This window comes from Cervus elaphus, chromosome 12 (assembly GCF_910594005.1).
Source record: "Cervus elaphus chromosome 12, mCerEla1.1, whole genome shotgun sequence".
Lineage (NCBI taxonomy): Eukaryota > Metazoa > Chordata > Mammalia > Artiodactyla > Cervidae > Cervus > Cervus elaphus.
In genome coordinates this window covers 34239614-34261184 of record NC_057826.1, presented here as the reverse complement: position 1 = coordinate 34261184, position 21571 = coordinate 34239614, and the positions used below count along the sequence as shown (strand labels likewise).

Sequence of the window (21571 nt, the reverse complement as noted above, 5' to 3'; positions counted from 1 at the left end):
AAATATATTTCTAATTTTTTTAAATGTGTCTATTCTGGACACATTTAAACACCTATAGTGGGAACGTCTGTCTTTACTAATTATGAGATCCAAAGATTACAAAGATCTCTTCATGGAACATAAGCACTCTATAATTTTGCATGCTGCTGAGCAGTTTCTAGTAAATTTGGTGCCAGCCAGTCTTTGCAAAACAACCATGCTGTTTCTATTAAAGATTCCAACTGATTTTCCCTCACTTTGCAAGTTAATTATTTTTGTCTTTACAGGTAATTTTTCTAAAGTAACAGTCAGCAAAAAGACAAAAAACCCCAAACCATTTCTGAGCTACAGTATTACAGTTTCTTTCTCCTAAAAATTTATTTCTAAGTCTTTATAAAAAGATCACTTATTAAAAGCAAAAAAACCCCACAAAGAGTACCATGAAAATACTGATAAAAACAATGTATAGGAAATGGTAAAACTGTCTAGTACATTACTGTACCCTTTTGAAGAATTTTTTTAAAAGACCAAATTTTCATGATTTATAATATAAATACATATACATAATTTACTAACTAAACATTAACCTTTAAAAAGCACAGGACAAATCTAAGAAAGGTGCTTGTTAACCATCTTAGCAAAGAATTCATTATTAACTTTAAATTCTTACACTTCTGTGTTTAACGGGGTCCAGGTATAACTGGGTGTCAAGAAAGCACTGGCACTTCTGGGAGTCATAGGTGTTACTTGATAGGTCTTCAGACCATCTAGTGGCTGAAATATAAAATCTTTAGGTGCAAAGGAATTCTTCCCTTTCATTTTTGCACTGTTTGTCTTAGATAAATTTTCCATTTTTGATAAGACTCCATCTGTATTCATTCCATTTGTTGCCCTGGTTTGTGAATCCAAAGTATTTTCTTCATTATCAACTTTAAAAGAAATGACCTAGATGGAAGGAAACAGAATAGAGTGAGAATTTCTCTCCTGGGGATATATTCAAGCCAATTTTTACAAGTCTGAAAATATTAGAGTTGAGATATGTGTCCCATGTACGTAATTTAAGAAAGAAAAATAAATACAGTTAAATGCAAATATGAAATCAGTAGACCAGCTAACTATGATCCAGAAAGAGAGAACCAATCCTCATTAAAAGACTAAATAATAGATTTTAGGTATTATGGCAAATTAAAATATATGAAAACTAAGGTGGAAAAATTACCCAACTAACAAATACCCACTTTTTATTTAAATTATGTTGATAATTACAATGATTTGAGAATCAGAAATCCAGTGTTTATTGGATGACTATTATTGTCAAGGAACAAATCCTCTTTTACAATAACCTTGATTATAAATAAATTTATCCTATGAAAAAAATATCTTTCAATGTGACATAGTGAGATTAACCAAATATAATGTGATGCTTATTTTCTTTGTCAATTTAATTATTTGATTTTTTGTAAAAATAACCTGATACTAGTTTTAGGCATGCAACATAATGATTTGATATTTGTATGTATTGCAAAGTGATCTAGACAATAAGTTTATGAACATCTGTCACCACACATAGTTAAAATTTCTTTTCTTATGATGAGAATTTTATGACCTATCCTCTTAGCAACTTTCAAATATACAACACAGTATTATTAACCATAGTCACCATGTTATTACATCCCCAGACCGTACTTACTTTGTAACTGGAAGTTTGTAACTTTTGACAACCTTTACACATTTCACCCACCCGTACAAACAAAATTTTTAGAGGATTTTACATTTCTGATTTTTAATTTTCAGTTAAGAATCTAGCCACACTTTTTTTTAATTTTTAAATTTTTAACTGGAGTATAATTACTTTACAATGTTGTATTAGTTTCTGCTGTACAACATAGCCACATTTCTTATACTTCGGTATAACTTTCTTTTTTAAGGTTAAGGAACTATAGCATTGATTATAAACCAAGGCATTGGGACCTCAAAATGGTGACTCTTTTCTGAAGACCCTATAAGGTACTATGCTAGACACTGTCATAAACATTAGAGTATTTCGTTCTTAAAACTACTCTTTTGTAGGTATTATGTACTGGAGATGGGAAAACAAATTCATAGCTTGCCCAAGGTTATATAGCTAATAGGACAATATTCAGACTCAGGCCTAAGTGAATCCAAAGTCAATACATTTCACCCTACTCTATCCTCTCTTAGCGAGTTCCCACATGAAGGTTTCTGTCAGCTGTGTTTCTATCACTTTTCTCTATTTCCTGTTAACCAAATTATGCTTTCTCTAACTATAAAACTCTGAGGATAAGGCACCTGAAAAACGAGTAAAACCTCCTGACGCTTCTTTATGGTTCAAGAGGTTTTAAGACACAAGGCAAGTCAACTTCTTGAAGCAGTTCTATATGCTTAATTTCCATTTTATGAAAGTAGCAATGAGATTTTCAAAGTATCTAGAGATAAACATGTTTATACTCTACCTTGTCAAGTTTTGTTCCTATCTTTTTGGCAGGTTTTCCTTGATTTGGTGCCTTTCTGTCTGCTTCATTACCTAAAATAAAAGTGAAATAAGACACCCATTTTGACTAGATAAAAAAATGCTGCATTAAAAGTACAAGTTAAAAAAAAAAAGTACTAGGTAATTTGGGAAAGGAAAAAAGGCTTAATAGAAATGTACAGCTTAAAGGAGGTTATGATAAAAAATCATATTAGAAAATAGGATAAAAAGAGATGAAATATCCTGTTTCAAGTATAGGCCATCTGTTTTCAAAACAAAACAAAAGGTGTTAAGGTATTTTACCTTTTGCCTCTAAATATAAAATACATATTTATTACAGAAAATTAGAAAAAATTGTAAAAAGCACAAAAACAAAAATTTTACTAAAGTTTACATTACTCAGTGGTAATCACTGTTGACACTGCAGAATATGATTTTCCAAAGTTCACATTCACATACCTATTTCATTATAGAATTTCGATCATACTGTTCAGGATTTTAACTGTTTCTCTTTGCCCACTTAATATCATTAACCATGTCATTAAGTGCTTTTTCATACCTTGTTCTTTTTTTTTTTTTTCTAATTTCCCCAGTTTATTTGAGAACAATTTTGTCTGACATACATTCATATGAATTTTAGATCAGTTATTTCAAAGTGCACACAAATTATGTATATTTCCCTACAACCAGGCACTGACAAAAGAATGCTTAATATATCAATATTTAAGTATTCCAACATAAAAGGACTTTTTCCAACTTAATACTTTTTCCCACACAAGGTGATCTATAATTGGCATTCAGGCAATTATATGCATGTAGAAGCAGACACAGTCCCCAAACTGACCATAAGATAAACCAGCACACACTTCTCCTGGATATAATTACATTTCCAGAGGCAAACGGGTTCAAATGGGAACAAATAAGCTGACTTCCTTATGAAATAAGCTACACAGACACAAACTAAGAAGGAGTGAAGGTGCTAAAGGTGAATCCCACAAATCTCCCTCCTTCCTGTCCTGAAAATACACGCGTGGGCACTGTGAGTGCGTGACACTCGACCAGCGTCGCTGGATGCCAGGCCCTGGCATCGAGAGGTAGTGCAGGCAGGGGCCCGTCCGGAGGGAGAGGTAGTGCGGGTTGCTGGAGGGACGTCTTATTCACTTCATCATGTTTTACTGTGCTGCTCCACTATTTCGACTGTTCCACTGATTTTGTAACTGGGGCAAAGTGGGAGGTTTGTAACTGGGGCAAAGTCTAAGGAACTCTTACCCCATAAACTATCTGAATCAGAGATTTTTTATTTACTCTTTTGCTAAACACAAAGACTGATTTCCATCTACAATTACTTTGTCAGGTGAGAAACAGCGAGTAAGCTGAAGGGAGGGCTGCGGCCTTGGCTCGGAAGGGACACTGTTGACAGTTGACACATGGCCTGGGGGGACGAGCCTGGGCCACAGCGGGACGGCCTGGTCAGCGGACCTTCTCCAGGAAGGCCCTGCAGCACCGCACGCACTGCTGGTAGACGGTCTCAAAGTCCGCGTCGTTGCCATAATAGGGATCTTCAATGATAAGTTGTTTTTGTGGATCATAGCTCCCGAGTAGTTCGATTTTCGCTCTGCAGTTTTTAACTTGATTACTTTTTCTATTCAAATCTCTCAGATTGCTCTCATCCATACATAGTATATAATCAAAAGTGGCAAAGTCTTCTTTGGTAACCTGTCGGGCAACGTGACTCATGGGGATACCATGCTTCTTCATGCAAGCCTGCCCCCGATAATCAGGAGGGTTTCCTAGTTCATACGTGGATGTTGCTGCACTGTCTATCCTCCAATTATCTGAAATGTTTTGATCAGTTACAAGTTTCCTGAAAACCGCTTCTGCGATGGGTGATCGACAGATGTTACCCAGACACACGAACAGCACCGACTTGGTCACCTGCTCAGCCATCTTCCCCCATACCTTGTTCTTAAATGATTACACTGCAATCCACCAAATGATGGACTGTAATTTATTGGGGCCATTAATTTTTCTCTTTGAATCACTGCTTACACCAATTCAGCATTTCAACATTTGAGCACCCACTGTGTGCTAACAGGATTATCAGGGCACAAAACCTGCCTTCAGGAGTTAGAATCTCCCATTTCCTCCTGTCCTACTCAAAGAAGTATATAATGATCTTAAAAACTGAACACAAAAACCCTCAAGGATCAAAACATAATGCTAGTTCAGTCACTGATCAAGAAATTGTTCTTACCATTAATAGCCCTTGTCTCTGGCTTTCTTGCTGCTGTAGACGGGATTTCTTTGACAATCTGCTTTGCTGCTTGAGTAGATGATCGAGTCATTCTCACTGGCAGCATTACAGGTTGTACAGCTGTGGGAAAAAAAATAAAACCGAATGCTTTTGGTGGTTTTAAATTATTGTGGCAATATCAGAACTTACAAAAATTGCCAATATTTCTACCTTTTTTCTCTTTGTCCAACACTTTCTTTTCAGAAGTCTGTCTTTGACCAGGTCGGCTTGCTCGAACATCAATCCCATTATCACTCTATTTAAAAGATAAGGTATTAATTAGGTGATTTAATTGCATAATGAACCAAACCACATTTTTAAGGTGTAAACTGACACCTCATTTGAAATATGATACTGTAAACGAACCAGCAAAATATCCACTACCCTAAATGAGATGAAGAAAAAAGTTTTCCATTACATAAATTTCCTAACAAACTTTTTCAGAATCCCAGAATTTAGAAAAACTATTAAAAAAATAACTGACTATAATCTTCTGAGACTCCTTAAACACAACAGGTATCTTTTTATCTAGAAAATTCCTCCCCTGGAAGAAAGCTCTTCCCCACAACTCACTCTTCTACTTCTTGAAAAACTGCATTTAAACTGCCACCATCTCAGTGAGGCATGATCAAAATTCTACCCTACACCTACTTCAAAACTCTCCATCTCCATTCTTTCTTTTCTTTCATCTCCCCCATAATACTTCTGACCATCTGACACACCTCATGGTTCTTTTTTTTTTTTTTAACACTATGTGTTATGTAAAGTCCTTGAAAACAGGAAATTTTGTTTGTTTTATTCACTATTATATCCTAGAGCCTAGAGGAACGTGACAGTCACTCAGATTCAGTAACTACATGAAACAGCTTCCTCACCTGACAAAGAAGCACACTATTTTTCTCCTTGCCCACTTGACTTGACTTTAGTAATTCTCATAGTAACTTTATCCATAACAGTGTTTTGAAGACCCATAAATTTATAAAACTCACCCTATGTGCTTTATATTTCTATCTGTGCTTCATGGTGACATGGAATACATAATAAAAGCCCAGTAAATAAAAAAAGAATGTGTCACAGAGTTTAGTATAGATCTCATAAAGGATGTCTGTGCAAAATATTTTAAGTGACTGTTTCCTTGGCACGTAGCCAAATCTGCTCTGTCACCATACAGTAGCATTTATTCTGGTACTATTAACTCTGAGAAAATAATCACTATTGCTTAAAGCTGATATTAAATTAAAAATAAATTTACTTACTCAGAAAAAAAGTACAATTTGTCATTTTAGTAACAGTGACCTACTAAACTACCAACTGTACCTTAGTCAGCTCCATTTGGTCTCTGGCCTTTGACCTTGTAATCCGTACAGAAGATGGAACGGCCTTAAAACAGTCAAAAGGAGATAAAGTTTAAAAAATATATTAAATAAACTGCAAAATGTACTTCTATGTCTCATGAAATAAAGCTCCCATTTTATTTATTTATTTTTGAGCAGCTGCACAGCATGCCATGTGGGATCTTAGTTCCCTGACCAGGGATCAAACCCTCACCTCCTGAATTGGAAGCTCGGGGTCTTAATCCCTGGACTGCCAGCGAAGTCCAAAGTTCTCATTTTAAAGTTATAAATAAAAAATATTTAATTTTAAATTTATATTTTTATATTAATCATTTATGGCTAAAAGATACTTGCTAACTTACTGGTTTTCTTTTTTTAACTTTTGTGTGTTTTTTTGGCCATGCTGCACAGCTTGCGGGAACTTAGCTCCCTGAAAAGGGATTGTATCCTAGCCCCAGCAGTGAAAGCACCAAGTTCTAACCACTGGACTGCCAGGGAACTCCCTAAATTACTATTTTTTCTGGTTCTGGTTTGATTTAAAATATGTTTAATAGCTCTAAAACTTACTCATATTTTTCAATGAGGAAAGAGAAGAAATTTCAAAGCATATTTTCAAAGTTATTAGGATCCTCATTTGTATGATTAGCGGGACATATTTGGAATGGGGTAGATGAACAATCTGGGAAGATTCCCTGGAGTAGGAAACGGCAACTTGCTCCAGTGTTCTTGTCTGGAAAATTCCATGGACAGAGGAGCCTGGCGGATGACAATCCATGGGGTCACAAAGAGTCGCACACAGCTGAGCGACAGCACACAGACGAACAAACTTGAGTACTAGGATCTTTTTTTTTCTGTTTATGAAAAGAAACTGTACAGCTGCACTGTACAGCTTACTTCCCCTAGCTTTGACAATCTGCCTTCAAATCTCATGATCACACAGCTGTTCATTGTCAGTAAGAAAATGGAGACCTGATCAAAAAATGTGGGAAAAAATTGAGAAGATTGAAAAATTATAAGGTATTTATCAACTCTATAAAATTTCTTAAGAAGCATAATCAGACTTCTCTAGATGAGAAGTCATTTTTCTTCTCCAAATCTCAATGAAAACCTAGTGCTAAAGAAATTAGGCTTTTCTTAACAGTACTTAAAGGGATTAAAATTCAGCAATGGCTATTGCCTGAACAAAATGAAGAACAATTATTGACTCCTCACTGAATCATACTATTTAACACAATGATAGGTCTCTTGTTCCTCTTACACATATTTATCATATTTTAAAATTTGTTTACAGTATAGATCAATGAATGCTGCTGCTGCTGCTGCTAAGTCACGTGTCTGACTCTGTGTGACCCCATAGACAGCAGCCCACCAGGCTTCCCCGTCCCTGGGATTCTCCAGGCAAGACTACTGGAGTGGGTTGCCATTGCCTTCTCCTATGCAGACTCTTAGCGACCCCATGGACTGCAGCCTACCAGGCTCCTCCGTCCATGGGATTTTCCAGGCAAGAGTACTGGAGTGGGGTGCCATTTCCTTCTGCGAGACCAATGAATGGCATCCTATATATTCTTGAAAAGACAGCTTAAGTCTAATCCCTTCCAAGATGTCTTCTCTGATGTTCCTCCAATGAAAACAGTCTCTCCTTCCTCTAATATATAGAATATATTTATCTATATCTTTCCACTTGAACTACATTCTATTAATTTTGGTATCTTCTACATTACCCTAAGATCATACAGAGTAAATAATCAAAGATCTGTCAAATGAATTATTGAGATTCATGAGGCCTAAAAAAGAAACTGTATCTTCGGGCTTTATATTATTCAATTCTTACTTAAATCAGGAATGAGTATATAGTCAATGAGATCGTTTATATGTATCTTTAAATTGCAAAGCACCAGACTACCTAATCTACAGTCTAACTGATCTGTTCAAATTTTATCTTTTTTTAAGTTTTAAATTTACTTGTTAATTGGAGGAAATTGCTTTAAAATGTTGTTGGTTTCTCACTACAAAGGAAACTATAAGTAAGGTGAAAAGACAGCCCTCAGATTGGGAGAAAATAATAGCAAATGAAGAAACAGACAAAGGATTAATCTCAAAAATATACAAGCAACTCCTGCAGCTCAATTCCAGAAAAATAAATGACCCAATCAAAAAATGGGCAAAGAACTAAACAGACATTTCTCCAAAGAAGACATACAGATGGCTAACAAACACATGAAAAGGTGCTCAACATCACTCATTATTAGAGAAATGCAAATCAAAACCACAATGAGGTACCATTACACACCAGTCAGGATGGCTGCTATCCAAAAGTCTACAAGCAATAAATGCTGGCGAGGGTGTGGAGAAAAGGGAACCCTCTTACACTGTTGGTGGGAATGCAAACTAGTACAGCCACTATGGAAAACAGTGTGGAGATTCCTTAAAAAACTGGAAATAGAACTGCCATATGACCCAGCAATACCACTTCTGGGCATACACACTGAGGAAACCAGATCTGAAAGAGACACGTGCACCCCAATGTTCATCGCAGCACTGTTTATAATAGCCAGGACATGGAAGCAACCTAGATGCCCATCAGCAGATGAATGGATAAGGAAGCTGTGGTACATATACACCATGGAATATTACTCAGCCATCAAAAAGAATTCATTTGAACCAGTCCTAATGAGATGGATGAAACTGGAGCCCCTTATACAGAGTGAAGTAAGCCAGAAAGATAAAGAACATTACAGCATACTAACACATATATACGGAATTTAGAAAGATGGTAACGATAACCCTATATGCAAAACAGAAAAAGAGACACAGAAATACAGAACAGACTTTTGAACTCTGTGGGAGAAGGTGAGGGTGGGATGTTTCAAAAGAACAGCATGTATACTATCTATGGTGAAACAGATCACCAGCCCAGGTGGGATGCATGAGACAAGTGCTCGGGCCTGGTGCACTGGGAAGACCCAGAGGAATCGGGTAGAGAGGGAGGTGGGAGGGGGGATCGGGATGGGGAATAAGTGTAAATCTATGGCTGATTCATATCAATGTATGACAAAACCCACTGAAATGTTGTGAAGTAATTAGCCTCCAACTAATAAAAAAATTTAAAAAAAAAAAATAAAAAAAATAAAAAAATAAAATGTTGTTGGTTTCTGCCATATAACAATGATAATTATATATATATATACATATACATATATATGTATCTCCTCTCCCTCATGCGGCTCCCTTCTCTGCCCCCACGCCACGCCCTCCAGGCCATCACAGAGCGCCTGGCTGGGCTCCCTGGGTTATATACAGCAACTTCCCACCAGCTATCTGCTTTCATGTGATAGTGTATTTATGTCAGTGCTACTTTCTCAATTCATCTCACCCTCTCCTTCCCCGCTGTGTCCACAAGTTTGTTCTCTACATCTGTGTCTCCAATCCTTCCCAGCAAATGGGTTCATTAGTACCATTTTTCTAGATTCCATATAAATGCATTAATATATTTGTCTTTTCTCTTTCTGACTTACTTCATTCTGTATAACAGGGTCTTGTTACCTCACTACCACTGACTCAAATCCACCCCTTTTTATGGCTGAGTAATATTTCATTGTATATACATGTACCACATTTTCTTTATCCATTCATCTGTCAATGGACATCTAAGTTGTTTCCTGGCTATTGCAAATAGTGCTGCAATGAACACTGGGGTATATGTCAAACTTCATCCTTGACTTATTAATCATTCTCTTTACATCACCCTTTCCTTTAGCATTTAATCTCTTGTCATCTGATCAGTCCTTTTCAACCTATCACTGCCCACCTGAAGCTGTTCTCTAGACCTCACTCAGATAATTGTACATATTCTTACTGAGTGGTTTCATTTAGTCCTACAACTTAATATCACATTAAGTTAACTTAACTCCTAATATCACATCCTAAATCCACATCTTAGCATGAGTCTCTAGCCTGATTTCCAAATAGGATTTTTTTAAAAGGTTATTAATATTCACCCACTTAAGCTTGTTCCTTTTCTTGCCTTCCTCATCTCTTTTAGCAGCAGCAAAGTTTGTAACATTATTTTTTTCCCATACAACATGAATCAGCTATACGTATATGTATATCCCCTTCCTCTCGAGCCTCCCCCCACCCCACCCTCCTGTCCACCCCCTAGTATATCACAGAGCACCAGGCTGAGCTCCCTGTGTTACACAGCAACTTCCTACTAGCTATCTATTTTATACATGGTAATGTATATGTTTCAATGCTCCTCTCTCAATTCATCCCCCCTTTTCTTCCCTTGCTGTGTCCACAAGTCTGTTCTCTACATCTGCATCTCTATTCCTGCCCTGAAAATAGGTTCATCTGTATCATTTTTCTAGCAATCCTCCTATTGGGCATATACCCTGAGAAAACTGTAATTCAGAAAGGCACATGTATCCCAGTATTCACTGAAGCACTTAATTACAACAGCCAGGACATGAAAGCAACCTAGATGTCCATCGACAGATGAATGGATTAAGAAGTTATGGTACCTATATACAATGAAATATTACTCAATCATAAAATAAACATGAATTTGAGTTAGTTGAACTGAGGTGGACAAACCTAGAGCCTTTTATAAAACTTGTATTATTGCTCAAACTATTATCTTCAGAACAATCACCTTTAACTCTTCAACATCCTTTACCTCTCACTACTTACTTGAGATCACCAGTCCTGTCAAATTTATCTCTTAAGATGTCTTATATGACACGTTAGAAAGGCCATTATCAAAAAGACAAAAAATAATAAGCGTTGGTGAGGATATGGAGAAAAGGGAGCCCTACTACACTGTTGTCAATGTAAATTGGTGCAGCCTCTATGGAAAATAGTATGGAAGACCCTCAAAAAATTAAAACTAGAACTATCGTATGATCCAGCATTTCCAATTCTGGGGTACTTTGAAAACAATGACTCAAGATATATGTACCCCCATGTACACTGCAGCATTATTTATAATAGCTAAGTGTCCATCAATGGATGAGTGAATAAAGAAACTAATAGTCCATTTGTGTGTGTTTTTAATATTATTCAGCCATGAAAAAAGAAGGAAATGTTGCCTTTTGTGACAACATGAATGGACATTGAGGGCATTATGCTAGGTGAAATAAGTCAGACAAAGACAAATACTATATGATCTTACTTACATTTGGAAGTTTAAACAAATAAGCCAGAGAAAGACAAATACCATATGACCTTACTTATATTTGGAAGTTTAAACAAATAATAATAAAAAACCCAACCTCCTAAAGAACAGACTGGTGGGGGACTTCCCTGAGGGTCCAGTGGCTAAGACTCTGTGTTCCCAATGCAGGGGGCCCAGGTGTGATCCCTGGTCGGGGAACTAGATCTAGCATGCCACAGGTAAGAGTTGGAATGCTACAACTAAAGATCCCACACGCCACAACAAAGATGTTGTGCCATAACAACCCTGCATGTGCCATAACTAAAGACCCAGTGCAGCCAAATAAATTAATTAAACTAAACTGAAAAAAAAAAAAAGAAGAAGAGACTGGTGGTTGTCAGAGGTGCACGTTGGGCAAAAAGGGTGAATGTAGTCAGAAAGTACAAACTTCCAGTTTTAAAGATAAGTCAGTCCTGGGAATATAGTATTCAGCATGGTGACTACAGTTAATAATACTATACTGTATGTTTGAACATTGTCAAGAGTAGACCTTAAATGTTCTCATCACGAGAAAAAAAATTTTGTAACTATGTGTGGTGATAGATGTTAACTAATTACGGTGGTCATCTTATAATGTATACAAATAATGACTCATTATGATGCACACCTGAGATTTATGTCAATTATAGCTCTGAAAAAATGATGTCTTAAACCTATTTCTTCTTTTTAAACCAACGGCCCAGTCCACTTACCTCATTTCACCTAGTCTATGTATACAGAATAGTCATAATATATGATTCACCACTGGTCTTGCCATCTTTAAAAGCTTGCCTTTCTAGACTATAACCCTCAAGGCAAGGTAATCTTCCTGAATATTAGTTTGATAACAGTACAATCTCATTTATAAGCCTCCCTTAACTCTGCATATCCTATAAGATAAATGCCAAATACTCTGGCACAGCATTCACTCTTTAGCCTGACTCTACCAGGTTTTTTCCAATCTCTCCCCTGGTTTTATCCAATCTCAACCTACCAGCAGTTACATCAAGAGACTCTGTTTTCATCTTCAGAGTTACTATTGTGTCATTTCCACCCCTATCAACTAGGGGACTCAGGGAAATGATTATTTTAGTCATCTAATCTCTTAAAGAAAATACCAGTTAAAAGCAACTATTTCTCTGTATCAAGTTAGGATACTAACCTTTTTTGGCTCAGCTTTCATAGCATTCTGGTTTGAGAAAAGAAAACAAGGCATATCAGGTCTATAAAGACCCACTTTAAATACTCCTCGTTTAGCTTTCTCTCTCTGCTCTTTCAATTTTTGAAGTTGTTTTTCTTCTTTGTATTTTTGGAGCATCTGTTTTCGTTGATCAAAGACAACAGTTTTTGTTGACTCTAAGTAGGAAAAAGAAAAAACAGTATATAAAATATTTCAGATAGAAAATTAGGCAAATATCTTAACTTCTAACTTCAACTGTTGCTAAGAAGTGCTTTTAGTAACTTCTTGTTAATTCCTTAGCACTTCAATTTATTTCCACCTGTTTTAAAATTCCTATTTCTTTTGACTTCACTTGCTCAAATATCTAATTGCTTGCTATGTACTAGGGATGTATTACTTCACTTTTAAATTAATTAACTTCTGTGATAGCCAGACTCCAAGCTGATGCCCAGTGATTCTCACCTCCTGGTAGTCATGCCTTTTGTCATCCCCTGCCATCTGAATAGGGCTGACCTGTGTAACCAAGAAAGCACTGCGGAAATGACGGAGAAAACTCCATGAATATGCAGGTTAGATCCTGGGTTGGAAAGATCCCCTGAAGGAGGGCATGGCAACCCACTCCAGCATTTCTTGCCTGGAGAATCCCCATGGATAGAGGAGTCTTGAGAGCTACAGTCCATAGGGTCACAAATAGACACAACTGAAGCAACTTAGCACATACGCATACACTCTGAGATCACTTGCTCTGGGGGGAAGCCAGTGGCCACGTGGAACCATCATAAGGAGACTCAGGAAGCCCCATAGAGATGTCCAGGTAACAAAGAACTAAGGCCTCTGCCAAAAGCCAGCACCAACTTGCTGGTCACATGAATGAGTCACTTTAGAAGTGAATCCTTTATAACAATCAAACAGTATGGTAGAGGCAGATCTCCAGTCTCAGTCAAGCCCTCAGATGCACCTCGGATAACATCATGACTGCAGTCTCCAGAACCATCTAGCCAAGCTGCACTCCTGACCCACAAAAATTATGTAAATTAATAAACATTTATTGTTTTAAGCCACTGAATTTTGGGATAACTAATACTATTTCTTTCTTTTGATATTTGGGCTCCCTGTCAGTTTCTTTAGCTCAATTTAGGTTTTCTACATAAATCTTATGTTTCTTTAAACTATGAAGCATTTTACAATACAATGCTTATTATATTGTTGAAACATTTTTATATGAAAAATATAAGTGGCTACCATGTGTGAACCATTTTTAGGTAGGAAGAATAAGTAAGAAAATGTCTGCCCTTGAGGGGCTCAAGGGAACACAGTTCCAGTTTAGCATCAAATAAAAAGGAGAATGCACATAATAAAGAATCAGTACAACAGCTATCTGGACAGATCAGGAAATGCTTCCCTAAGATAGCATACCTAAAAAAGGTTCAGAGGAATAAGTAAGTGTTTGTCCCCTGGGTAAGGATTAAAAATAATCCATACATAACTGCATAACTGAGTAAATTTACTACAAAAAGGTATATACTTAAAATGAGGGAAATTTATAGTATATAAATTGGACCTTGATAAAATTGTTAAATAAAAGAAAACCCCGGGCAGAGTACAGAATATGCAAAAGCACAGATGATCAAGTGATCAGTCATCAACAAACCCCTTTATCTTCGACTTCGACTTCTCTGAAGGTTCCCCATAGCTCTTGATTGAACTGAAACCTGGCTCTCCCCTGAAGTCACTGCTTCCCTAGTTGTCCTCTCAAGAGGTTGACTGTTTTTTCTCCCACACTAGAGTATCACTACACCTAAAGAGGAGAGATGACCTCATTGTTGGTTCCTGATTAGTTCTTCTTTTTCATTTAAAGATCCCAGCTTTATGTTGCGTGTCATCAGATCTAACTACCCAGTATCTTAAGCTGTTTCCATGTTTGTTTCTCCTTCCTTGAAGGCTTTAGCTCGTGGCTCACTGTCATTGTCTCCATCACTACTCTTGCACAAATCTTGAAGACTCATCCAGTACCCTAGCTTCTCAGTTCTTAGGTGTTCTTTCTTCCACTGTATCTCAGGTACCCATTCCCATGATCACACCCACACTAGTATTTCTACCTTTCTCGTGTCATGGCACACATAAAATAACATTCACAGACCACACTGCTTGTGGTCAAATGCAACTAACCAGCCAAAGAGAGAGAGGTCTGATCAATCCAGGCCCTGCCAGAGACTTCAAGGGCTCAGAGGACCAATTTCCTGTCACACCTGTATTCATTCATGAGATAACTAGGCACTTGAGATCTCTTTATTACCGATGAATACTGTATGTCCTTCATAAGCCCAATTTTAAGAAATCCACTCTCTGATTACCATATCTTATCTTTCCAACAATTCTTTGGTTCCACCAGGACGTACCTACACGCTCCTGATCTATGATCATATTTTCACTGTCTTTCACCTCCCTCACATCAAGTGTTTTCATATCCAATTTAGAGCCCATGATTTATCATCACAATCACTACTCAACTTTTTGGCCCCTCTCTCACTCTGGCAAAATCCCAATTCCAGTTAAACGCCTCTCTATGTCTACTTCCCACCTGCAATGCACAAGTGAATATGGCTGGAACAGCACACAAAATGCATGCTACTTCTTTCTTTCCTTTCACAGTTGACTCTCCATATTCCTGGCTTCCACATCCACAGATTCATCCAACTGCATATGGAAAATATTCAGGAAAAAAAATTCCAGGGGATTTCCTAGCAGTCCAATGGTTAAGAATCTCTCCTGCAACACAGGGGATGCAGGTTTGAACCTTGGTCAAGGAACTAGAGCCCACATGACACATCTAAGATCCCATATGCCGCAAGGAAGATTGAAGATTGAGTGCCACAAGTAAGATCCGGCACTGCCAAACAAATAAATATTTAAAAAACCAAAATACCATGTATAAGTTGGCGACACCTGAATTTACATATCTAGCTCAGACTTCTCCTCTGAACTCATCTTGGATATCCAACTACCTTTTCAAAATCTTCTCTTTTACATCTAATAAGCATCTTCAGTTTAACACATGCAAAACTGAACTCTCAATCTTACCACTCCCTCAGTCTTTCACAATTTAGTAAATGGCCACTTCATATTTTTAGGTGCTCAGGCCAAAAACTTTGGAATCATCTTGATTCCTCTTTCTTACTTACCTACATTTATTTATTTATTTAACTTTTTGGCCACTCAGCATGTGGGATCTTAGTTCCCTTACCAGGGATCGAACCCTCACCCCCTGCAGTGGAAGAGTGGTGTTTGAATCATTGAACCTCCTCCCTTGACCTCTCTATCAAGTCCTACACTGAATCCATTAAGAAATCATATTGGTTCAACCTTCAAAATACATTCAGAATTCAACCAACTATTTTTGCGGCTACCACTCTGGCTTCCCTGATGGCTCAAATGGTAAAGAATCTGCCTGCAATGCAGGAGAATTCAACCAACTATTTTTGCGGCTACCACTCTGGCTTCCCTGATGGCTCAGACAGTAAAGAATCCGCCTGCAATGCAGGAGACCCAGGTTCAATCCCTGGGTCAGGAAGATACCTGGAGAAGGAAATGGCAACCCACTCCAGTATTCTTGCTTGGAGAATTCCATGGACAGAGGAGCCTAGTGGGCTATAGTCCATGGGGTCGCCAAGAGCTAGACATGACTGAGCGACTAACACTTTCACCACTGTGGTCAACCATGAACTAAATTATTGCAACAGTCTTCAAGCTGGTCTCTCTGAGGCTATGCTTGCCATCCCACAATCTATTCTCAACACAGTAGCCAAAGAGATGCCTTTAAATCGTAAATCAGAGAAACACTTATTAATCCATTAAACATTTCATATTTCAGGGTAAAAGCCAATGTCCTTATAATGATGGCCCTCAGGGCTCTCTGGGAACTTGCTTGCTTTCTCCAGCCATGCTTCCCTATTCACTTTCTCTGGAACACACCTGGCCCACTCCTACCTCTAGGCCGTTGGATATGAGGAATAAAAGACACTTGAATAGCACACTGACAAAGTTAAATTTCATTTGAAAGATTCTGGCTGAGGAATGAAGTTTGAGAGGGTCCAAGTAGAAGCAAGGAGACAACTCGAAGGTAATAACATCACCTCTTCTCACAGAAAATATCAGCTCTTTCTTCAAAGTCCATCTTATTCAGTTCTATGACCCAGTTTTCATTTCCTCTGAATTCCTAACAGATGTTATTCTTTACTCTATGCCCCTCAAAGACCAACCCACTTCCTTTGATCTTCAAACATAAACCATCACTTCATCTCAAAAACAAAAACAAAAATGCTACAACATATTAATCCAACTCCTTTTCTCACTTTCTTTTAGAATCACAAAAATGACAAATCTAGAAGAAATAGTTTTAACCCACCCCTCCCTTTTACAGAAGCAATCAAGCTTTATGTGTTGAGAGTCTTGTGTGTGTCAAACATTACACTGGTTCTGGAAAAATTATAAAAACTGAAGCAGTTAACACTTAGAACAACGTGACATCTCATTTCTCTATAAACTTTCTAAGACTTTATCACTCTCTGCCACTTCTTCAAACTTCATTTTTGCTTTGTTTCACTGCAATCTAGCTCCTAGTACCTGCTATATAAACACAGCTACATAGGAGTCCAATGACTCATTCTGCAAATGCATGCCACTTTCCAGTTCTCTTCCTTCCATTCTATAGTATCACTTGCCTTCTAAGACACTCATTTTTATTATCTTTATGTTTTGCTGAGATCATTCCTTTCTTTTTTAACTGGTTCTTCCCCTCCTAAATACCCCAAATCCTTCTAGGTAAACTACAGGGATGAATTCTGTGATTTAGTATCCTTACTTTGTGAATACTTCAATCAAGCATATCCATATTCTTTTTTAGTTGCAGCATGCAAATTATCATAATCACTTATATTTTTATATAACCCTTATCAACTTATCTTGTTAACATTTATCTTACCTAAGCTCTAGAAGAAATTAGGATTCTGACAAGGCCATAAAGGTAAAAAATGTTATAATACTCCATAGGTGAATGGCATTAGCCTAGATAGGGATGTTCAGTCTTTGCTTGAAATAGGCAGTACTTAATTATGGAAAACAGAGTTATTTAGAATGGTATTTCAAAACTCCATTCTTCTGGTCAGGGTTTTTTTTAACCTCAGGTATTAAACCACTCTTCTGAGGTAATAATACTCTCAGATATTTCTCTTCAAAGCACTTGAAATTACAATCAATCTTTACTTACTTGGCTTGATAATGGCCTTTTCTGGAACAAGCTCTTGAAATGTCTCATCTAATTCAAGAAGACTTCTACTTTCCAAGGTTGGAATGTTGACATCTTTCAAACCAAAATGTCTATTTCGTTCATATTCCTTATGTCTGTTTTCTTTCTGAGACAGTGATTTTCTATGAGCAATTTTAGTTCTAATCATGTCAGTACTTAAATCCTTTCTGTGCCGACTGGCAAAATGTGATGAAGACATCCTGTCAGGAAAAACAGAGAAAGACCAACTTACATGGAATTTCATTTTATATTTTAAAAATGTAAGATTCCAGTTCACTTCCTGTACCACTTCAGAGCTTTCGGAAATAAAAATGTTAAAATACAAAATGGAATAAACATGTGACTTAAGAGTGGGAAGAAAGTTATCAAAAGAGAAGATACTACAACCTGTTTTGGGGTTCTGAATAGGAACTTGTCTGACAGGTGAAATGAAATCTAGGAAGCCAAGGTCTGGAATATATAAAAGAGGTTCTAGGCTTACCATAGAGAACATTGCAAAATGTATGCAGTAAAGGTGAAAACAGGGAAAAGTAAGTGAAGGACAGTATACAGAATAGTTGCCTTAACCTTCCCCTGATGATGAGTGCAGGCAGCCTGGCACTTTTTCTCAACCCAGAAGACAAAAAAAAAAAAAACAACAACACAAGATGCCTATTATATAGTAGAGAAGATAAATAGGCAGTCAAATATGAGATTGAGAAAAAAGCGTTTTCAGAAGTACCATAATGATGTAGAAGGATAACCATGTGCTTGCTTTGGTGAGACAGAATAAAATTCTTTTAGCCATGTAAGAAGTCGTATAGTTTATTTGGCATATACTCTTTTCTTAGAAAGATCCCTGAGAATGTATTGAAGCAAAACAAGAGAGAACAAGAAAGATGATGTCATGGGTTCTAAGAAACTGTGGATCCAACTGAAAGTGAAAGTGAAGTCACTCAGTCGTGTCCCACTTTTTGCGACCCCATCAACTGCAGCCTACCAGGCTCCAACTGAGGAATAGAATAAAGGAAACTGGAAAATCTAAGGGCCTCACCTAAACAGCTAGTGGAGAGAACAACTAAGCCAAACTGGAGAAAAAGGACCAATTCTCCAACTTGCCAACTTAAAAGAAAACGGGGGGGGGGGGGGGGGGAGGGAAGGATGGAAGGATGGAAAGTCTGTCACTAGGAATTTTAAAAATATATAAGCACACAATGCTCTTCAACAACAAGAATAACTAAGAAAGTACCCTAGAAAACTGCACATAAAAATCTGCATAAGAAGTGAGGCAAATTAAAATTAACAACAAGAATAAGAAAGTACCCTAGAAAACTGCACATAAAAATCTGCATAAAAAGTGAGGCAAATTAAAATTCAAGCAATCAATAGAATATAAAATATGAGAATTCATCTGACCTGAATGACTCATTAGAAAACACCCTGATGCTGGGAAAGATGGAAGGCAGGAGGAAAAGGGAACGATAGAAGATGAGATGGTTGGACAGTATCACCAACTTGATGGACATGAGTTTGAGCAAGCTCTGGGAGTTGGTGATAGACAGGAAAGCCTCGCAAGATGCAGTCCATGGGGTCACAAAGAGTCCGAAACGACTGAGCGACTGAACTGAATGCTAAAAACATTCTCCTTTAAGGGTCCAGAGGAAGTGATAAAGAACTGTGCTTTTTATTAAGAACACTCCTCTACTATGTGATTTACCACTTCTCACAAATACTATGGAACACTTGCTCTCCTTGCTGCACAGCAGGCCAATGAAGGGGAGATGAAGTGTAGAGGCAAGGACTTTATTTCGGAGAGCTGACCAAGAAGATGGTACACTAATGTCTAGGGTTCTGAACAAAGGCATTTTAGTTTAAGAGTCAAGCAGAGGGGTAGGATTCTCTGAGGCAGGCCATTATGCATGATTATAATAACAAAAGCAACGGAAAAGCAAGTCAAAGAAACAGTTCCAACCTGGAGTCAAAATTGGCTTTTCCTGCAACAATATTAAGCAGCTATTAAAGAAAAAATAAAAACTATGTATTAGTTATTTAAAATACGGCATAGCACTGTACTGTACACAGCAAAGCGAGAAAGGACTAACACTGACGGCATATTTTATTATCATCTAAATCCTAAAAGGTAGTATAACTACCCTTATACAGATTAGGTAAATTAACTGCCCATATAAGCACTGTTAAAAGGTAGTGGAGCTGAAATCCCCAGCCCCGCAGCCCGGCTCTTCACACACATTTAAGTTGTCGACCCTTGACTGGAGTTTCTTCGAGCCTGAAAGTCTAGAATGCCTTACTTAGTCTTGCTTGCCCAGGGATTGTCAACCCAAGCGTTTTTAGTTGTCACATAATCTGTAAGGAGCTACTGGAATAAAGTTGGGGCCAAAGGCCAATTACGCCCCGGCGGTGAAATGCTGCTGCTACACAGATCTCGGCAACAATTATTTACTCTTCCGGAGGACGGCGTCAGCAACTTCCGGAAGGAGAGGTACTTCGGTCCTAAAAGAAGTCTCCCCCAAGCGAAGTTCATAGCTTTGCCGCCAGTCCTCGGACCCTTTTATACCTTCTAGAAAGACGCGAACCGTGTCCTCCTCCAGCTCCCCAGCAACCACCTACCTGAGGCAGTTTCTAGCGTTAAACCTCAACCAAACTAAAAGGAACTCTCTGGGCCCGGAAGACCACCGCCGCCTCCGAAGAAGGAACGTCTACCACAAGAATCGAAAAAATTCAAACTTCCCGCACACAGCCGCTGATTGGAGGTATTTTAAGCAACACTTCCGGTAAAAGTGCCCGCCTCTTCCCTTCGACGAGGCTCGCTATTGGCTCGCTCCTTGCCATATTTGAATTGATTGAAAGGTGAACAGACCATTCAAAGGGTAGGTGTAAGCGGACTCTTTGGGCGTGTCCGCGATGCTATGTTGATGAAGGGCGGAACGGTGGGAGGGCTGGGCCGGCTAGGAGCGGGAGTAGCCGGCGGCTGACCGTGGTCTACGCTTGAGTCCGATCTGCAGCTACCTGGCCCTCGCGGGTATCGGAGAAAGGACGGATGGAGGAGAGGGGAGTCAGAGTTTGCGGGGCTTTTAGTTGTTTTTCATTTGCAGGGCTTTTTAATGTCCTTGTTTAATTACATAAATCAGCTGAACTTAATGAAACATTTTCTTCGCTTAAAGTTTTAAAGAAAATTTTATTACCACACCAAATTGCTCCTTAAATCAATATTAGTTTTATTACTTGTTACTTGCCTTTTTTTTCTCGTCTACTTTAAAAAATAGATATAAAGTAATTACATTCAAAAGCATAGGTTTTTTTAGTGTATAATTTGATGAGTTTTGCTAAATGCAATCAGCTGTATAACCACCAACCAGTCAGGATATGTGAGCATTTTCATAATCTTTGAGTTCCTCAAGCCCCATTCTAAATCTTCTAGCGTTTAGGTGATCACTCTTCTGATTTCTGTCACCTTAAAAATAGGAGTGGTAGGTACTCTTTCCTGTTTCCCTCTCTCTCAGTGTATTGTTTGCAAGATCCGTCCCTACCTTTGCATGAATCAGCCATTATTGCTTAATACGATGGTACCCACCTAGAGCCAGACATCCTAGAATGTGAAGTCAAGTGTGCCTTAGGCAGCATCACTAGGAACAAAGCTAATGGAGATGATGGAATTCCAGTTGAGCTATTTCAAATCCTAAAAGATGATGCTGTGAAAGTGGTGCACCCAATATGCCAGCAAATTTGGAAGACTCAGCAGTGGCCACAGGACTGGAGAAAGTGAGTTTTGATTCCAATCCCAAAGAAAGGCAATGCCAA

The 21571-nt window shown here is 38.0% G+C and overlaps 2 protein-coding genes across 4 annotated transcripts in view; both read right to left on the bottom strand.

The window, feature by feature from the left end:
• The window catches only part of DLGAP5 (DLG associated protein 5), a 45363-nt gene extending 24845 nt beyond the window's left edge, over nt 1-20518 (bottom strand). For 2 of the 3 annotated variants that reach the window (XM_043919590.1, XM_043919591.1), the window contains exons 1-8: nt 20381-20518; nt 17735-17973; nt 12451-12644; nt 6081-6143; nt 4935-5019; nt 4725-4844; nt 2454-2524; nt 650-924 (exon numbers count right to left, since the gene is read on the bottom strand). In XM_043919590.1, coding sequence (XP_043775525.1) covers nt 650-924; nt 2454-2524; nt 4725-4844; nt 4935-5019; nt 6081-6143; nt 12451-12644; nt 17735-17972 — 1046 coding nt within the window. In that variant the 5' untranslated portion in view covers nt 17973; nt 20381-20518. Of the gene's footprint in view, nt 1-649; nt 925-2453; nt 2525-4724; nt 4847-4934; nt 5020-6080; nt 6144-12450; nt 12645-17734; nt 17974-20380 lie in introns of those variants that run through there. The other variant, XM_043919592.1, reaches the window with a different exon arrangement.
• Nucleotides 3761-4444, bottom strand: LOC122704699 (low molecular weight phosphotyrosine protein phosphatase). The gene has a single exon (XM_043919594.1). The coding sequence runs from the start codon at nt 4415-4417 to the stop codon at nt 3941-3943; it is 477 nt and encodes a 158-aa protein (XP_043775529.1). The 5' UTR covers nt 4418-4444; the 3' UTR covers nt 3761-3940.
• Nucleotides 20519-21571: the final 1053 nt, after the last annotated feature.

What these genes read in the sequence shown, in the direction of transcription:
- LOC122704699 (XM_043919594.1), bottom strand. Translation starts at nt 4,417, where the DNA reads ATGGCTGAGCAGGTGACCAAGTCGGTGCTGTTCGTGTGTCTGGGTAAC.